Source organism: Myripristis murdjan, chromosome 5 (genome assembly GCF_902150065.1).
Source record: "Myripristis murdjan chromosome 5, fMyrMur1.1, whole genome shotgun sequence".
Lineage (NCBI taxonomy): Eukaryota > Metazoa > Chordata > Actinopteri > Holocentriformes > Holocentridae > Myripristis > Myripristis murdjan.
The window spans coordinates 15,828,154-15,848,122 of NC_043984.1; the positions used below are offsets into that span (position 1 = coordinate 15,828,154).

The 19,969-nt window shown below is 42.8% G+C and overlaps 3 protein-coding genes across 3 annotated transcripts; all 3 read left to right on the top strand.

Moving 5' to 3' along the window:
- Positions 1 to 367: 367 nt before the first annotated feature.
- Positions 368 to 12,580, top strand: epha2a (eph receptor A2 a). Its single transcript, XM_030051730.1, has 17 exons — positions 368 to 498; positions 1,409 to 1,476; positions 3,026 to 3,665; positions 7,280 to 7,435; positions 7,542 to 7,874; positions 8,328 to 8,455; positions 8,601 to 8,778; positions 8,947 to 9,049; positions 9,320 to 9,372; positions 9,540 to 9,665; positions 9,774 to 9,959; positions 10,074 to 10,135; positions 10,249 to 10,458; positions 10,651 to 10,800; positions 11,084 to 11,277; positions 11,386 to 11,541; positions 11,840 to 12,580. Exons 1-17 carry the CDS (start codon positions 423 to 425, stop codon positions 11,946 to 11,948), a joined length of 2,928 nt encoding a protein of 975 aa, XP_029907590.1. The 5' UTR covers positions 368 to 422; the 3' UTR covers positions 11,949 to 12,580.
- Positions 12,581 to 13,567: 987 nt separating this feature from the next.
- On the top strand, positions 13,568 to 14,751 carry LOC115359237 (heat shock protein beta-7-like). The gene is made up of 2 exons (XM_030051599.1): positions 13,568 to 13,714; positions 14,617 to 14,751. Exons 1-2 carry the CDS (start codon positions 13,568 to 13,570, stop codon positions 14,749 to 14,751), a joined length of 282 nt encoding a protein of 93 aa, XP_029907459.1.
- A 944-nt stretch (positions 14,752 to 15,695) lies between these two features.
- cplane2 (ciliogenesis and planar polarity effector 2) lies at positions 15,696 to 19,906 on the top strand. Its single transcript, XM_030051733.1, has 5 exons — positions 15,696 to 16,000; positions 17,299 to 17,451; positions 18,194 to 18,318; positions 18,593 to 18,729; positions 19,382 to 19,906. The coding sequence occupies exons 1-5, from the start codon at positions 15,889 to 15,891 to the stop codon at positions 19,593 to 19,595; spliced, it is 741 nt and encodes a 246-aa protein (XP_029907593.1). The 5' UTR covers positions 15,696 to 15,888; the 3' UTR covers positions 19,596 to 19,906.
- Positions 19,907 to 19,969: the final 63 nt, after the last annotated feature.

Here is a 19,969-nt window from a genome sequence, read left to right on the forward strand (position 1 = left end):
AGCTTTTTCCCATGATGCTGCTGCTCTTGTCAACAGACAGCTCTCCGTTGTGAAACATTAACCTTGACTGATCTAGGCCTATCTATGATAAAACAGTAACAGACACAACTCCTGGTCGAGGGATGTTAATTACCTCATATCGCATCGTTGGATATTACAATGAATCACAACAGACGCCATCCGTTTCCATATAACAGGTGCGGTCCAGTGGGTTTGACCACGCCCACAATGTTCCAGATAAGGAAAACTTCCACATTCCAGAGGGCGCGAGGCGGGGCGGATGACGCCACCTGTTTCTCAATGGGCTCCGGCTCGTGCTCACTCGCAGCGCATAGTGATCTCCATACAAGTGGAGCGAGAGCCGACGCACGGGAGCTTTCTTTGGGATAACACTGTAGATGTTTTGATAAAGTTGTGGCAAAATGGATTCCCGTCGCCTCGAGTTATTCGCCGTTTTATTTATTAGTCACATATGTTACAGCCTCCAGTCAAAAGAACGTAAGTACTTTTATTTTATAACTTCTCGGTAAAAAGTACAGCTTGAACCAGCCTCTTCCACATGACTCAGGTGGTTAGAGCGTCATAGCCTATTTTATGGGATTTCTTGGCGTTTCACTTTAAATAGTGTGCGTGTATGAAGCTGTCAAGTTAATTTTCCACTTAATTTTTAAGTTGTATCATTTTAGAAAAAAGTCATTTTAATGTAAGCCACTTTACCCGTAAGGTAACCTAGACTATTGTCCTATTTAACTATTGTATGTAGAATTCGTCTGTTTCGCTTGAGCTTAAGCTGTTACTCGTTTTGTTTGTCATTTAATTAAACGAAAAAGAAAGAAAAAAAAAATTCCAGGCCTTTGTAAGGTATAGGATAAAGGACACCTGTGTGATCCCAAAACGTGTCAAACTTGTGTTTCACTTAATGATGTGGAGCTTTACGGCTCATGTGTTCCTCTCGTCATGCGATTTAACTTCCCACGCCTTTCTCAGACATTATTTATCCTGTAAGTCGGAGGACACGGTCAGTGAAGTCTTGAATCGGGATCGACATGCTTGATTAAATTGTCAAGGGAAGGCATGTGCCTCCCATAAAGCTGTTGGCACTAGAGACCCAGGAGGGTGATCTGTCTTTTTTTATTGTGTGGTAAAATCATAATCAGTCGTTTTATTTTAATACCCCAAGAAACAAAATAATTTATACATTTGACCCACTGCCCTTCCTAGAGCTATAAATTACATGTATACAATCAGAGACAATTGTTGGCCTATTACATGGGTATAATCAATTACTGTTGTCCTGTTACTCATGTGTCACTTCCTGAGGTAAATTTTTTCCTGCTCTTTTATGATTCACATTTGATTTGTGTTGATACATCTGTTTTAAAACTTGTTTTGATGTTTTTTCTTGCAGAGGTGTTGCTGGATATGAAAGCTTCAGGAGGAGAGTTAGGGTGGTTGACTTCGCCATATGAGAACGGGGTGAGTATTTATACCTCAGGAGACATTTTAAACATTTCAGGTTCAAGACTTGAAGACGTCTTTCTCTGTGCGTGACAACTGGATCATAAATACGGCACAAGTCTGCTTATTGCTGAAGTGAAAATAGCATGATAATGATAATAATGAGAGCCTCATTCCTGCCCATTCAGTCCAGCAGAAAAACTTAGAGATGGAGCCAGAAAAGCTTTGGCAGAGCTCAATTAATTGTGTAAAAACAACACTTTAATTCATAACCACACTATGAATGTCAGTAAAGTGTCAAGATTCAAGTTACATTGAAATTTACAGTACTGGCAGGACTTTGCTAAATAAAAACACGCAGCAGGTTATCATTTCAACATTAAACCACAAAACCCAACAGTCGCTCATTTTTCCCTCTGATCCTCCCAAGCACTGAGATATAAGATCTGGACTGTTGTAGCAGAGCGTAAAACATGACTGAAAGAGAAAGAAAGACTGGTTGTGTGTGGAGAACCATCTCTCTATCTATAGTTCAGTGGCTTTCCATCTAAAAAAAGCAACAGGACGTGGTTAGTACCAGAGCATGGGCTACTTTTCTTGTGTGACTGTTAGGTCCAACGATTCTCATTGTATCAGATAGGATTTCCCCTTGTCCTTTGCATGTTGGTTTTTTTCTCATCCAAGTTCCTCACACTTGCAGAGCGTATCTATTTAAGTTTGGACTTTTGCAACACAGGATCATGCCTTGTATATGTTCTTCCTGATTGGTCACCCCAAACTTATTTGAACAACCTATTTTCAAAAAGCAGAAGAGTCACTTTAGATAATTCATTTTCTGGTGTTCTATATGCTCTATACTAAAATATGAAGTTTCTAATATAGATTATAATAGTCTTTTTGTGACCAACAGACATAAATTACCTGATATGCTTCATTAAGTACTTTAACGCTAGCAGTCATTTTGTCTCACTTTTTCCAACTGGCAGAGATCTCATTTTGAAATGAAAAATGTCATTTCTCATCTTTCCCTCTTCTAACGCTGGGTAAATGAAGTCCTTGGTTCAGCCCTTTAAACATACTACTTCGAATGTCATTTGATGTATTAAATTTCTTAATGTTTAATGGAGGCTTTTAATCTTTCAGCTAGTCATTGCTTCCCTCTCTTAAAAAGTCTTAATTGCTGCCAATTTGGCTGCCATGCCTTTGCACTGTGCTTATAAACCTCCTTTAACTGCCATAAATGTTAGTTGGTATTCTACAGTAGTATTTGTTAGAGCTATGTCTGTCTCACACATATGCACCCTTGTGTATTAGTGGAAAACCACACACGTTGTGAGCGCAGCACATGTCCAGGCCAAGAATCTGAACGTGTGGAAAAAGCACCAGCCTCACTTCTGCAGTTTATGGGTTTCTCACTCAGCATGTAACTGGTTTCTGGAATGAACAAAGAGCCCTGCACTCGGTCTCTGAAAAAAACTGCTTTTTCTCCTTTCATTATTGCAGCTTGGTCATAGACACTCCTGCCACTTAAACTCAACCTTCTCCTCTCTCATTTTCTGTGTTTCAGTGGGAGATAGTCCAGACGGTGGTGAACGGCTCCCTCCTGTATACCTACAGTGTCTGTAACATAGACTCTAGTGACCAGGATAACTGGTTACGCACAACATTCATCCAGCGCCGCCCAGGGACTACACGGTTCTCTGTAGAGCTCCACTTTGTTGTACGAGACTGTAATACCTTTGATGGTGCCTCCCTGGCCTGCAAAGAAACCTTCAACCTTTTCATCTCAGAGGCAGACGCCGATGTGGGAACCAGCTTCCGTAAAGGCCAGTTCCGCAAAGTGGCCACCATAGCCCCAGATGAGATCACACAGGGCCGTGGTTTGCTGAAGATCAACATGGAGACGAGGACTGTGGGGCCTCTGTCACAAAAAGGGTTTTATCTGGCCTTCCAGGACATGGGGGCTTGCGTGGCGCTGCTCTCTGTTAGAGTGTACTACAAGACCTGCCCGTCCACAGTGCAGAGCTTGGCAGCCTTCCCAGAGACAGTGGCTGATAGTCTCAGGGAGGTGGAGGGATCCTGCGTGGACAACGCTGTCAGTCAGGCCACCCCGCGCATCTACTGCACAGCTGAGGGCGAGTGGGTGGTGCCAGTGGGCCAGTGCCAGTGCCGTGCAGGCTATGAAACCACTGGAGATTCCTGCCAAGGTAAGCAATGTCAATTGAAGTATGCAGTGCACTCAAGTGAGAAGAGTGAGACATGCATGCATGTGTGTGTGTTCAAGTGCGTGTGCGCTGTAGGAGTAGATGGATTCTGAGTCAAATACCAAACCACCACACTGTCAAGGTGTAAGAAATAAGTTCCCAGGAATGTTAATTGTATGTGGTGCACTCACAAATCTTCATCTCACAATAACACAACACATTTTTTTTGAAGTAGGACAGGTAGAGCAAGATTGGACAGGGGAAAGGGAGGAGACAGGAAAGGGGTATAAACTTGTTTGTTTTGTTTCAGTTCTGCTGTTTCAGAGGTAACCATGGAATCGTTCCATCTCCTTACCTGTTGGCCAATATATTTTTTTCTGCTTTCCACTGTCATGTTTCTTGGGACTGAGGAATGGGGTTTGGCGAGGGCCCTGTTTTATGGATGATGGCTTCAGGTTATATGGAAAATATGGATATAAGTCTTGTTTCAAGGGAAATGAGGGTAAAAATGTCAAGCAGTCTGGTATTTGTGGGGAGGAAGCCTTTAAAAACAAATATATAAAGCAGAGGCACATATAATTTTAAAATTATGGGCACTCCGTTGAATGCTTGTGGTGTGTCTGCTCATGTGAGTGACATCCAGACTAAGTCAGGAATGTGAGCACTTTGAAGTATGTGATGCCCTGGAGTGAGACCTGCGAGTGTATGTAGAGTGTCAACAATTAAAAAAAAAACAAAAAAAAAAACATTGTACTGTACACATCATGCTGTGTACAGTACAGGAGATGGCTGCGGTGTTCATATTTGCTCTTATTGTTTGTCTGGAAGTTGGCCTGTCTTTGGCATTCCGGGGTGTGGCGTGTTGAGCTATGTGGAGGAAACGTGGGAGGAGAGAGAGGGTAAAGACAGACTAGGAGGAAGGAGGGAGGGCACTGTATGCTCACTGAGCTGTGGGGATTTCTGAAAGGAATTCTTTCACCCTCGCGTCACCTACAGTACTGATTGACTAAGAGACAGCCGTGTGAAATGGCCAGAGGAATACCTGAGTAGTGGTGTGGCTTCTTCTCCCAACTATTTGTATGCGTCAGTTGCCAAGGCTACAGAAACCAAAGATTACAGGGATGGTGCCGGCACGCCTATCACAGGGTCGACTGAGTCACACTGTGGTTTATGACTCCTTGGTCTCCTGTAGTCACCTTTACTGGAGAAGTTTGTTCAACTCCTGGAAATGTTCCTATAACTGAATAGATCGGCTTAACAGTCACTCACCACCCATACATAATAGCAAGGTAGTGCACATCAAACAGAAAATCTTGTGCTATGATTGTACATGCCACTTTAGGATCAGCACTTCAAAGAGGCTCTCGGGTATGGGAGGAAGGCAAAACTCAGGAACGTTCCAGACTCTGAGGTTGCTGACCACTGGCCGACTCAGAGCTGTGCACCTGAAACGGAAGCTGGCAGGGAGTTGCTGAGAGGAAGAGAGGAAACACTAATGACAGGAAAAACTGTGATTCCAGAGTCTGGAGGATGACCTTATTATTAGGATACAGGAAACATGTTTTACCGCTGAATCAAAAACGCAATTATGATGTTGCAGTTTCCATTTTACATTTCTAGCCAACTCTCACTGGCTAACTTATGAAAGAAATCCCAGCAGCCTTGTTCAGTTGTTAAAAAGCAATTGTTCAGTAAATGATTATTATAGCGAGGCAAATCCTTGGTGGCCCACAGCCTGGATGTGGATTTCACTGAAGTTACCAACTGTTGTGGGAAAAAGAGGCTGAGTGAGATGAGGAGGAATGCTGACTGACACAAATAAGCAGGTTGTCTTTGGTTGGGGTGAGGGTGGGGAGTGAGTCGACAGTTGGCGCATGAGGGTGGTTAGTTTCGTGGCTGCTTAGATAGGTGTGGAGTGTAATTTAGTCAAGAGGATTAGTAGACCAACAGGACAGCTGTTAACCAATGACATGCCCTGCTTTGCCTCCCTTTGCTCTTTCATCCGGTTGTTAACACACGCAACCAGCGATGTAATCCATGTTCCCACTCATTAGAACAATAGGACCAACACAAAGAGCAAAAAACAGATTCAATTAACAGATGCCGTGGTGCGGAACAGAAGTCCTTTTCACATTCGTTTCATAGTCAAAGGAAGCGTGGGACAATTGATAGGCTGTTTCGGCAAGCAAAAATTTAAAAAATCAAATAAATGTTGAAGATTGTTTAATAACGTCAAGATTTAACAAAAATCTTTTATACAGTGAAAAAAAAAGCTTCTAGCTTCTTATGCAAAATAGTTTCAAAGTTTTGTCGAATTGGAAATTCATCCTGCTTGAAATAACATTAATGGTTGCACTCATGGATGTCACACATGCCACCGTGCACAAGCTGTAATGATTAATGCAACATATTTATGGCACCACTCTGTCCAATCCCAGACACAATAGATGAATAGGGCTGGGGTTTCTTTGGTACGTGACAGAGGTCCTGCTGCTCAGGCTCAAGATGAAATAGGCTGGCCCCCTTTTCTTATGCGAAAAGACCTCGGTACACCCCCACACCCGTCAAGTGACTCCCCAGAGAGAACTTCTGTTGGTGTTTCAGACCTTTACCCATCCCCCACCCATCCACCTATTCATCTCCATCCCTCCTACTCCAACTCAGACTTGCTCCCTCTCTTCAATGGTGGCAATAGCTGTTGTTCTAAGGTCCCCCTGCCATGGTGGGGAAGGAAAGCAGCCGCCCAGCAGACCTGGTTCACCTCCCCTCTCTTGACCACCAGCACAGGGCCCAGATGAAAGCCTGCTCACCAGTGAGACAGCAAAATGGAAGGAGAGGGGAGATCTTTCAAGTTATCTGCTACTTTTATTGTTTTTCAAGTAAACAACGCTCTTCCTACCCTACTCAAAAAATATGTGCATCTGTCTCCGTAAACACAGGCAACATCACAGTCGTCTCCAGCAGCTCTTCCTCTTCCTTGTTCTTCTGTCATAACTATTCATCCATACATGGTGTAATTTGCCGCTGGTGGGAGGCATAGAGGAAGGAAGAAAGGAAGGAAACATCAGCCTCAGACTTGAGTTAAAGCTCTTGTGTCCTGGTTTCTGTACTGTCTGAACACTCGTTAACCTTCTGTGCCCTGGAATGGAAGGCTCTTTATCTGCGTCCTGAAACAGCCATTGAAATTCCTTAACACTTCAGCAGTATCCAAGGTGTTATTTCCTTTTTGCAAAAACACACAAATTTTCTGCCAGAGTGTTTGAGTTGAGAGGTCATAAGGGAAATGCTGATTACCCCGGTGGTTTTAACGTTCCGGTTTACACTTGCGGTGTGACCTGATCCTAGGACTGCAGGCAAAAAGGCAAGTGCAGGCAGATCTTCAGGGAAATCCCATTTCATTCCTTTGGACACAAAGGCTCTGTGATTATAGGTTACTCAAAACAAATGTTTCCTGTCAAACGTAGGGACTGATATTACAGTTTCACCGTTAGAGATTTCATCAGCCTTTCTTTTCCTGCGTGCGTATACATGTGTGTGTGTGTGTGTGTGTGCATATACATGTACTTATACCAGTGTATTATGCTTCAATTTACAAACATATTCTCGGTCTCACACAGAATGCAAACCAGGCTACTTCAAGCCATCTGTATCCAGTCAGCTGTGTCAGGTTTGTCCTGTGAACACCAAGGAGTCTTCAGCCGGCGCCCTTGTTTGTCCATGTGAGGAGGGTTTCTACCGATCCTCATCAGACCCTCCTTCATCGCCCTGCTCTGGTGAGAGCCGCGTTCATTGTCATGTTACTAACACAGCCAAATCAACTTTCAGCTCATTAGAGAGAGAGTTTAGAAGATGGGGCTAACTGTGACACTTCCTCCCCAGCACCACCCAGTGCCCCTCGTGACCTGGCCTCCACCACCCTGTCAGCAGAGGGCAGGCTGCAGCTGTCCTGGAGCCCTCCACTGGTGACAGGGGGCCGCTCTGACCTCACCTACAGTGTGGTGTGTGAGCATTGCGATGGAGCCTTGTGTGTCCCCTGTGGCGAGAAGGTCCGTTTTGAACCAGGACCCACAGACCTGCAGGACACCACCGTCATAGTCAGTGACCTTGACTCTCATTTCAACTACACTTTCACTGTGGAAGCCCACAGTGGAGTGTCCCAGTACAGTAATGAGAAGCCCACTGCCACCATCACCACCACTCTGCACTATACAGGTTAGTTTGGTCGCATTCAATGTTTTGTATCTCCTGCTACCATGGTAGATAATATCTTCCACATTATGTCATCATGGTGACGTCTGTGTGTGGAGACATTGTTGTGACTAATGAAAAGAAAACAAATGCAGAGTGATATAAAAATATTTGCTAACTGGTTAGATTTAATATATGCTGGTGATTATTTTGAAATGTTAGGCAGCTCAAGTACCTTTTGTAACATGATTGTATAATGAGGGCTTAGGTAATAAAGTACTAAAATTTCAGCTATCTTTTCCTGTAATGTTGTAGTGATGAGTGTAGGGGTACTACAGTTGAAGGGCTTATTACACAATGAGGAATTTTAACGTTTGCCCACTGAATCCTTAAGGCTTTAATTTCCAAATGACCTTTCGAAAGCGTATGATTAGTCAGTAACTATTATTTTGCTTTCCGTCCTCTAACCACCATCAGATCCCCCCAAGGTGACGCTGATCCGCCTGGATGAGCGCAGCTCCACCAGCTTGTCTCTGTCCTGGGCCCTGTCCCGCAGAGCCCCTGCCCACATCAGTCACCGCTATGAGCTTATGTACCGCAGAAAAGTAAGATAGAGTGTTTTGCCCCTCTCTTTCCCTCATTCACAATTTAGACTGTTTTAAAAATATGTCAGTGATCTGCTTGGTTTAATAAAGAAAAAAAAACCTGTAATTCTTCCAGTTTCAGTTAACCCTAAATCTGTCTTCACAGGATGATGACAACGAGCGCGATGTCACTACATACACAGTCCTGGTTCTGGAGAAAAGCTCTGTCCAGATTAACGACCTCTCCCCAGACACTGCTTACATGTTCAGGGTGCAGGCCCTGAGTCCTGAAGGCAACCCTGGCAGCTACAGCATGGAGCACGAGTTCCAGACATTGCCATTAGGTAACAGCAGCTAAGAGCAATGTTATATACTGTATGTGTTCATATAAAATGTTTTATATTTCTTTTTTTCTTTCTTTTTCTTTTTTTTTTTTTTACTTTTGAGCTAACTGTGACTTCTATTTCACATACTGTTATTGATAGATTTGTGTCTTTCTGTTGTTTGTACAGCCGAGTCTCAGACCCAGAACAACTCCACAGTGGTTATGGGAGCCGTGGTGGGGGGTGGCGTGATGCTGCTCATCGTGGTGGTGGTTCTGCTGCTGCGTAAACGGTTAGTAACAACACTCTTCATATCCACACTCTTGGCACATGTCATTTAGATAAATGTTGTCTACAAACCTGCAGACTGTGTGATTATGTGCCACAAGGCTGAGTAAGTTAAGGATGCTCGGCTATGGAGCTCATGGAGGGTTTATCAGTAATTGTCAGTGCTGCTATTGAAAACAGACTTGGTCTTTGAGCAAAGACTGACCTGCAATTACTCATGTGACAGTCTGGATGCTGTTAAGTCCAGTAGTCATTATGTGTGTTTTCCTCTCAGGAAACTGAGCTCCCATGGCAGAAGAGGACCCGAAGATCCCTACTTCTCGACAGGTTAGCAAAAAAACATGAGAAACTAAATTAAAACTTTCATATCAGATCATTATATTTGGGTGAAAAAGTTGATGGAAAGTATTATTTACTCACACAACTTACACAAGAGTTGGAACCAGTCTAATATATACTACAGCCAAATAATTTCATCATTATTTCCTCCTTAGATCAACTAAAGCCCCTAAAGACTTATGTTGATCCACACATGTATGAGGATCCTAACATCGCCATTCTGAAGTTTGCCACCGAAATCCATCCGAATGCCATTAGCAAACAAAAAGTCATCGGTGCAGGTAAGATTGGAACTGAATATCTCTTGAAAGTGTCTGCTTGCTTTCCAGTGGAGGATGTATCAGGATGTTGTTTCTAATCTCTCCTCCTGCTTTCTGTCTGCACACCAGGAGAGTTTGGGGAAGTGTTTCGAGGGGTGATGAAGGCCCCAGGGCGAGGAGAGGTGGCAGTGGCCATCAAGACTCTTAAGCCGGGCTACACAGAGAAGCAGAGGCAGGACTTCTTGAGCGAGGCCAGCATCATGGGTCAGTTCTCACATCAGAACATCATCCGTCTGGAGGGTGTTGTCACCAAATGTAAGTCCCGGACACAAACCAAACACCCATAAACACATCATGTTGTTTCTATCAGCTGCTTCTTCCCTGCACTGAATTTACTCACTAAATGTGTGACTCTTTTCTTATTTTCAGTCAAGCATGCCATGATAGTGACAGAGTACATGGAGAATGGAGCTCTTGACATATATCTAAGGGTAGGTGCACATATTTTGGTGTGGTCTTTTTCTGTTGTTGCATAAATGTTGCATTCAGTCCTGTATGCTAAATAAAAGCAAACACTTACATTTAATGTTTTTGTTCCTCCCAGGACCATGATGGAGAAATTCCATCGTATCAGCTTGTGGGAATGCTGCGAGGAATAGCTGCAGGCATGAAGTACCTCTCGGACATGAGCTACGTGCACCGTGACCTGGCAGCAAGAAACGTTCTAGTTAACAGCAACTTGGAGTGTAAAGTGTCTGATTTCGGCCTGTCCCGTGTGCTGGAGGACGATCCCGAGGGCACCTACACAACCAGAGTAAGTCTAACAGCCATATCTCAGCATAGGAACAGAAAACAAGCCTTTCATTATTTTCTAGTTACCAGTACTAGACTGTTAGTGGTATTATTGCTCCCAAGTGTCCACTCTGAACTGCAGCTCTTTCAGCGCCTCATGTGTCCACTCCCTTCATCCATTAAGCATGATTTGTTAATGTTTCTGTTCTGTCAGGGAGGTAAAATCCCCATACGCTGGACCGCCCCAGAGGCCATAGCATACAGGAAATTCACGTCAGCCAGCGATGTGTGGAGCTTCGGCATTGTGATGTGGGAAGTCATGGCGTTTGGAGAACGGCCCTACTGGGACATGAGCAACCATGAGGTATGTTTCATCTGTCAAATACTTTTTCCTTCTCATCCAGTGAAAATGAAGGAGTGCCTGTGTATGGCCTATTCTTGGGGCTCTGATGTATTACCACTCAAGTTTATTCTGCATATGTGGTGACTGAAAATTGCCAAGGGCCTGACAGCTAGTGTAGTTCCCACAGTCCTCTTCCAGTAAACTGTTCGTGTCAGCACATAGTAAAACTCAAGTGTATTTCTACTGCCATAAATATAATTTGATTCAAAACATTGGCTCACCTAAGCCCCTTCCTCTTCCTCAGGTCATGAAGGCCATCAATGAGGCGTTCAGACTGCCTGCTCCAATGGACTGCCCATCTGCCGTCTACCAGCTGATGCTGCAGTGCTGGCTGCATGACCGCTCCAAACGACCTCGCTTCACAGACATTGTCAACATTTTGGACAAACTGCTGCAAAGCCCAGAGTCTTTGAAAACCATTGCTGATTTTGATCCACGGTATGGTCACAGTCAAAACTGGCTCCTCTCTTTTCAAACATTACACATGCAACCAGTGCATGTAAGATAGCAGTAAATGATGAGTCATCTTAATGTTGTTCCATGCAGTGTGTCCATCCGCCTGCCCAGCACCAGCGGCTGCGACGGCACCATGTTCAGGTCTGTACCTGAATGGCTGGAATCCATCAAAATGAGCCAGTACAACGAAAGCTTCGCCTGCGCTGGAATCACAACCATGGAGCAGGTGCTCGCCATGAGGCACGAGTAAGTATGCACATGGCACAGATGCAGCCATGCCATGCTGTATGGATTCGTTTGGCACACTGCCACATTTTGTCTCAACACAGAGAACGCATTGAGTTCTCAACTTCAACATTTGTTACGCCGTGTTTCTGAAGGCAGGAAGACCATACTCATCCTCTGCCCATGCCATTCCTCTCATTCTCCACTGCCCTACCCTCTCTATGCCATTGTAGTCTCCTTATGCAACATATGGCTAATCATAGTGTCATCAGTGTATTTCACAAAATAAACATTAAACAAATTCTCTTTTCCTTTTCAGGGACATCAGGAACATCGGAGTACGGTTGCCGGGTCACATGAAAAGGATAGCCTACAGCATCCTGGGTTTGAAAGACCAGACCAGCTCGCTGAGCGTGTTTGCGGTATGATGTGAACAAGTCGCCAAATCAGCATGCACTGACTGACCATGCCATTTCACTGGTGGATGAGGAAGACTGACCAAGTGAGGGAGAAACTGAGATGCAGCTACACTGCCTTTCCTGGGCAGAGTGTTGCATGACTGAAAAGGACCCTACAAAGAAAGGACTCAGAGAGGACTGAGACTGAAAACACTGAAGTACTTTAGAGCAACAGACAGAGAGAAATAATTTATCATTGTGAAAAAGTTTTATACTATTGAACATAAACAGGTCATGTAATATAGTAAATAAAGGCCGTATAAAAGTAAGTGCAAAAAAGAGACAATGTAAGACTGCTTTTCCTTTGTATTTATGACTGAACTGGAAGTCTTAAAAAGCAAGAGATATTTAATGCCTTCCATGAATAAGGGCTACTATTTCAAGCACTCACTTTTCTTATGGTGTTTTCTGTACCATTAAGTCTGTGTTTTTTCTACACTTTTTTTTTCTTGACCAAGGGGGCTTTTATTACACTCAGGGTAAAGAATCCCATTGTCTCTTAATGCTGGGTAGTTCAGTGGTAAACCTGTATCACACAGCTCACGTACTAATGCATTTCCCTAAAGTCATTTGTTTTACAGTTTTGTTTACATCCTGTCTTACTGCAACTGTCCATATTATTTAATATTTATTTTATTTTTTTTTGTATTTATGTCATTGTTAATTGAGAAATGAACACTCATCTGGCACATGTTTGCAAGCTGTTGTGTTTCCTGTTTCTTAAATAAAAAAAAAATTCTGTGTTTCCTCGTGACTGGATCACGTCCCTATATAATCCATTGTCGCCTTGTAAATGGTTTTCAGTGACATCTGCCCTCAGCTGTAGATGATGACTTTGCCATGCCAGGATGGAATTTCACGCCTTCACATAACTGTGCTTCATCATATCTGAATCACTCAGCCACGCCAAATCCCCACTCCCTATAGAGTTATTCACCGGTGATTAATTACTCTAATATTCTGATTTTCATGATAAATTCTATCGGTGCCACCAATAAATGGCATTGCTTAAAAAAAAAAAAAAAAAAAAAAATCACTTAAATTTCAACTTAAACACATGTTTTTACTTTATTGTGTAATATTTGTCATATTTCTAGCCCTTCTCTCTTCAATGTGACTTGAATTTAAATCGAGTAACACCTCTTGGAGTATCACACCTGATATATTTAGCATATTGCTTTTCATAAAAACATCTCCACACCCTACCTCACACACACTTGACTAAAACTCATGCGCTCACAGTATAAAAGACGTGTACGCGGTGACACTTGTAACACAGAGAAAGAATATTGGTGCTGAGATGTGAAGGCCAGAATGGCCTCGTAGGAAAATCAGAGATCATCCATACAGTGAATAAAGTGAACAGTGAAAATCAACCTTCATTGCAAGACATGAAACCCTGTATGGAGGAAAGTGGAGTCAGCTCCTCTGCAGATTTGGGATCAGCACCTCAGCAGAATGGCAGACAACACAAATGTACAGGTCAGCTCTGCAAAGAGAGACTGGAGACGTCATATTGATCTACATAGTTGTTTGATTACATGTCACCTTCCATGGAAGTGTTGGTAAAAGCGGTAAAAGAGCTGTAAATGACTGTTCCAGGCCACGAGTATCCGACGGGGATGATCCAGACCATTGGAGACACATTCCAGTTTGCGGTGGATGTGGGTGAATTTTCTCCAGAGGATGTCATCGTCACATCCTCCAACAACCTGATAGAGGTCCACGCTGAGAAGGTGAGCTCTACTGTAATCTGTTTTGGTCACTTTGAAAAAAAAAATACAGATGGTTTTGAATGAACAGGTCATTATACTACTTTTAGATGAAATGTCTAAAAAAATTCAAGTCTTGGGACATTTGAAGAGATGATTATTTTTTTTGGAAATCCTCTGCATCCTGCTGCCATGTTCTTTGGATTAAAGCTGCATAAAGTCAGAAAAGATTAAACACACTTTAACTGTCTATAAACAAATTCTATGTCACATGGACCCCCTTCTTTACTTCAGTGACTGCATTTCTCTGCCATTCCTGAATTATGCATGCTGATGTATAAAGGTGTGTGTGTGCATATATGTGTGAATGTATGTGCATATATGTGTGTGTATATGTATGCACAACAGGTATGTATTCAAACACCACCTAAAATGTTAAACAGGGCTGTATTGTCTGATCTAGTTGATGCTTACATATAAAATTGTTATTACGTCTGTTTCATACCTTATTTGATTGTATGGTATTTTTGGTTGTTGTTTTATGTTCCTACCAAGTAACTTACAAGCACAGTCACTGTTTTAATGCTGGTTGAGCTGAAAATCCAATGAAAACAAAGTTATAAAAAGTTATTTAAAAAAAAAATTGAAGAGATGTATTTTGATTGTGGGATTATAAATTGTTGTACACAACAAATGTTTGGGCCTATTCAGCCTGTATCTGATAGATTATATTAATGATAATGTTTTACTTAATTTAATCAAATTGACTGATATACAGAAGACACATTACGGGTATGAATGTAAAGGATGGCTGATTACAATGTGAGGCGGTTAATCTCTCTATGTAACTGTTCCAAGCCCAACACTTGTCACCTGCTGATGTACTTTCTGTGTTATTTCCTTAAACTCCACATGTTGTTTCACAGCTGGGAGAGGATGGCACTGTCATAAACACATTTGCCCACAAATGCCAGCTCCCAGTGGACGTGGATCCCCTGTCTGTGAGCTCCACCATGGAGAGCAGTGGCATCCTGACAGTCAAGGCTTGCAGGATATTTTAGTGCAGTTCCTCCTTATCCTCTCTCTGCACGGGGACTGTTAAACTTAAATAAATGAATAAATGAAAATCTCTCTCATTTCTCATTTCGTTAATGTTCTCCTCAGCAGATACAGCCCTATCAGCCGCAGTGAAGTGCTGGGGTTTAGCACCCCCTAGCGGCTGGCAGGGGCTACGGGCAAGCGATGCCTCCTTTACTTACTATCGGAAATATTAATATTAAAACATTGGCGCTCCTGAACGTCCCTGCAGACTATTAAATACTGCTGGGACAGTGGTAATTTTCTGTGGTACCCTAGTTGACCATAAACGTCGTGATGTGACGTTTATGGTCAAATCGTGGTGTTAAAAGCCATGCAAGCCTTGTCAGTAGTTGACAATTAAAGTAAATGCGCAGCTCTGTGCCGCCTGGGCTCTAAAATAAGCCAAAAGCATGCAAATAGAGAACTGAGGGGGAGGTTATTTAGTACGCCATGTCCACAGTGTGTGGTCCAGATGGAGCCCTGTATGGAGAGGGAATGGGATTTTAGAAAATAGACCTAATGTTGTGTTGAACCACTGTCGACCACTGTCACTAATTATGTTAGTTTTAATTCTTTTGTAATTTGTAATATCTATTGTTGCGAACACAATTCTACAGTGAGCAGCTTTTCCTTTATAGGTCCACACTTTTTTGTTGTTGCTACCAGAGCTTGATCTCCTGCCTGTGTTGTACTGCAACAAAATGTTCAGGATTTTGATAGTGTTGCATTGAGCCATTAGGGTTTTCAAGCTATTATCCTTTTAATAGCAAGGCAAAGCGCCATTTTATACAAAAATAACTAGACGATAAAAATCACAAAACATATCTATCTATCTATAAATCTGGTGTTTCTTGGGTTGCACGGAGAAGCATTTCAATCTCGGAGCTCATGCGGAGCACTGGAACGCATCATGAGCACACAAACACGGAAGTGACGGCTGGTTGTCAAGGGACGTTTTAGTTGACGGAAGTTTCTGCTCGGTAGCTCTTTTTCCCTGACATTTTCATACTTTAAAACACCCTCCGCCGACCAGACGTATCGTCATCGGGCTCCTCAGGGTGCGGGGGGCTGTTTTCTCCGGCCTGGCGGTGAGCTCAGGCCGCTCGGCCCGGGCTGGCATGGCTCCGGTCCCGCAGCCCGGAGCGGCGGTGGTCGCTGACTGGCACCGCGATGCAGACAGCAGGGAGTTTTTCAGCAGGATCCTGCACAAGAAGAGACGGAGAAAGTTCAGTAAGACAAGCACGGTGCACATGTTATTGTTGTCCTGTCATCGTCCTTCACCCCATTACTACACCAGATCAGTCGGGTCTGAAGGATGCACCTCACATTATTAAGAAAAATGGTGAAACACGTGTAGGCCAATTTTTTTTTTTTTTTTTTTTTTTACATAGTTAACTAAAGCTAAACCACAGCTAGCATTTGAAAAAAACATAATACAAATACAAATAAAATTTAGACCTTATAGAAGAAACGAAAACCAACTCAGATGATATTGTGTACTTACAAAGTAAAATAAAATAAATACAGAAAAAATGTCAACACTACGGGAATGGTGCATATGTTTATTGAGACTGGGGTGATTATATGATTGTATGGTAGTTGCCTTCACATTTTTTATATATCTATATATCTGTATTTATGGAAAAACTAAAATAAAGCTAAACATTAAACATAAAAAACAAATTAACTGAACCTAGCAAATCCATTCTGGAAGCAAACTGAATTGGGGAAAAAAAAAAACCAATAAAAACTAATGAAAAATACAAACATGTAATACCTCTGGTGTGGGTTACTGCAAACACTTTTGATAATACGCCAGTGAATTCCAGTATTCAGGTTTATTTTCCACTGAGGCAGGAAGTCAGTATAAATTAGTGGTTTAACATTCACTTTATTTATCCTTCCCCTTTTCCTGTGATGTGCAGGTGTAATGAGACTCAGGTACAGAGGGCTGACTGCAGAGCTCAGTGTGGTTGTTACTAAGATGTCTGTGGCTGTGCATCGTACAGCACCGCTGCAATGCAATGCCACAAAGTCAGTGTCCTGGTTATTGTCTGTGGAGCAGCTCCATGTTGTGCATTTTAATGACATGAGAGGAAACAGTGTTGCTTAACTGCCTGAACTGTCTGTGGCTACGAGGAGAACAGAAATGAGCGGTGTAGGCCGATTTATATTTGTCATATATTTACATTTCTGTACAGAGCAGAATCATGCCTGTCAAGTCAAGGTGACCAACATGTTTTCCTGTTAAAATCCAGAAATTTTAGTGATTTGTTTTATGGAAAAAAAACTTCAGAACTTGCAGTTTACCATCCTCTGCATGCCGTATGTAATAACAGTGTGTGTGTGTGGTATTGCATGTATCTAGAAATGTTTTGATGCATATTGCCAGACCCATATACTTGTGACTCAACATGATTTTTTAGTTCAACTCTCTTGGTAGCCCTAAGGGATATTTCACTTGTACATTTCTGTGCTACCAAACAGCGCTCTTCCAACTGTCACGCAATTTTCAATTTGCTTGCCAGGCCTGTTGGAGTCTCCGGTGATGCCGCCTCATTTGGCTGTGGACACAGTTCATTATAAGGTTTTCATCTCCGGGAAGAGCGGGGTAGGGAAAACCGCTCTTGCTGCACGTCTTGCAGGAAGAAGTATTCCCAGCATGCACTATGAAACCACAGGTAAGTCCTCTCTCCATGCTGGCATGGCGTGCTCAGCAGATGTGAGCGACTTCTGAAGGTTTTGTTCATGTTCCCGAGGACTGTGGCGTCACGTTGTGGTTCCTCCCGGAGAGACTCAAGCACTGCAGCACTTTTTCCCAGTGAAGACTCTCCTCACTTTCCTAGGAGTGGAGATTAGCAGATGTAAAAGCTCTCCTGAACAGGCTGTAGGTTGAATAACTATTGCATACTGTTACTTAGCAATAGAGAGTAGCAAAACAGACACTAGTGTGTGTAAAACAGCTGTGGATTATTACTTTTTAGTTCAAAACGTGGGTTATTCTGTGTTAGTGGGGGTGAGTGCACATGGCTCTGGACTGAGGATACTCATTTAAAAAAATAAAAAATCACAGACAGTTTCTTCTGACAAACAGAATTAATCTGAAGTTAAACCTGCTTCTGTTTAGTTTAATTTGTTAATTGTGTAGTGCTGGGAAAACACAAATCCTTGCTCCTAAAGCCTAATCAGTTAAATCTATATTAAGCAAAATTGAGGACTATTTCAAAGAAAGCATATTGTTAATTAGGTGCAAAATGACATTTCAGTCTGGGATGAGGGCTAATCCCTGTCTGGGAAAGCCATGTGGCCAAATTCTGGCCCAGAGCTGTTTTAGTCTGTCATGCAACGAGACAAATCCAACATACAGACGTTGATGGGGTGATGCTGAAATTGATGCCACTTTTTTTTTTTTTGCTTTCACAGGTATTGAGACGACAGTCGTGTACTGGCCAGTGAAACTGAGAGAAAGTGGCCGGGTGCTTTTCTTTCGCCTGCAGCTATGGGACTGTGGAGAGAACGCCTTGCGGAGATTTGACCATTTGCTTCCAGTATGTTCAAAACATAATACATACACAATAATACACAAGCCGGAAAAACCTGTATTAAGTCGTGGATTAAACATGACAGCGCCTCGAGTCTGTTGTGTGAGACTTGCACGTTCACTATAAAGCTCAAAGTATCAAGGTGATCACTGGAAAAAAATCTGATATGATAGAAGAAAAACAGGGACATGAGTCTGGCTAAATTTCATTTTCAGGATTAAAAGTAGCATCAGCTTTTCCCCACATCTTTTGACATACCGTGGCTATCTGCTTCTTTCAGTCGTGTAAGGAGCAACTGGATGCTGTCCTTTTCCTGTTCTCCTTCACAGACAGGACATCATTTGACGATCTGTCCAATCAGATTGCTAAATGGTCCGGGCCGTCTGACAGACTGGTGAAATTGGTGGTTGGCACCAAGTATCCTTTTGTATATGGGCAATTTGAAAACCTCTCACTTGATTTCTTATGTATCTCAAAGAAATAATACTCAACTTGCTGACCAAGAACCATCTCAGTCAAGCAACAGATAAAGTATACTCTGTAGTTTTGTTTTGTTTTTTAAATCTGTATATATTGACCCACTTGTTTTCAGCTTTGTTCTCATTATAGTCTATGAGGCCAGAGTTTAGATTGATAAGATTGCCATTTTCAGCTGTATACATTTTTAAATATATAAAACCGTAGTTGCTGCAGTGCTTTTGTGCAGCAGTTCTTCACTTTCAAGGTGCTGCAGGTTTTTGGCAACACCAAGAATCCAGCAGTCATAAGTTATATTGCATAGCATGGCTCTTGATCCATCATTTTTAATAACAACAGGTAAGCGAAGAGTCAGCTTTGATGATGATTGGCTGTAAATGGGCCAGTTTGGAATACATAGTGTAAAGAATGAGACATTGGTTCAGCTGTGAGCCGACAATATGCCTGAAAAAACTGTCAACCTGTGTCATGGCACATCAAAAGCAAGAAAACGATGCCGTCCAAAGATGCTCATTGCTGCCCAAATAATTGTGAAATTCACTGTAAATATATCTTGAAATGCTTGTTAATGCCTCCTTGACATTTCATTCAGATACGACCTTTTCATGCACAGCGATGTGACCGAGCGAGAAGTGACAAGGTTCCAGGAGGAGTGGGGCTCTCCTGTGCTCCGTACGGGCGGAGAGGTCAGTGATGGGCTGGGCGACGTTGCTGCCCTCCTCAACGGCCTGGCAGAGAACCTGTGGCACCAGGACTGTGTCGCTGCCAGCCAGCACTCACAGCAAGCGACAGGAACTCTAATCTAATAGACTGACTGTTATTTTAGGAGGCAGTTGAGGTGGATCAGACACGTTAGGATGGTCTCTACACCTCCTCCCGGCTGGCCTGGGATACTCAGGAGGAACTGGGGAAAAGCACATCTGGGTTGCTCTGCTTGTCCTGTTGCTCCCACAACACTGACCTAGATAAGCAGCATCAAAGTGGGTGGAGAGATTATTTTATCCAATGCTGCAATCACAGCCATCCCAAGATTAGTGGTTTGACCTTTCTGAAATGAACATCTTTAGTTCCCTCATCCCATTTGAAGATCAGTAAGAGGGGCAGATTTGAGCAAATTGCCATCTTTAGATAGTGAGATGATTTTTGTGGCATCATGCTAATCTGATGACATGGTCAGATA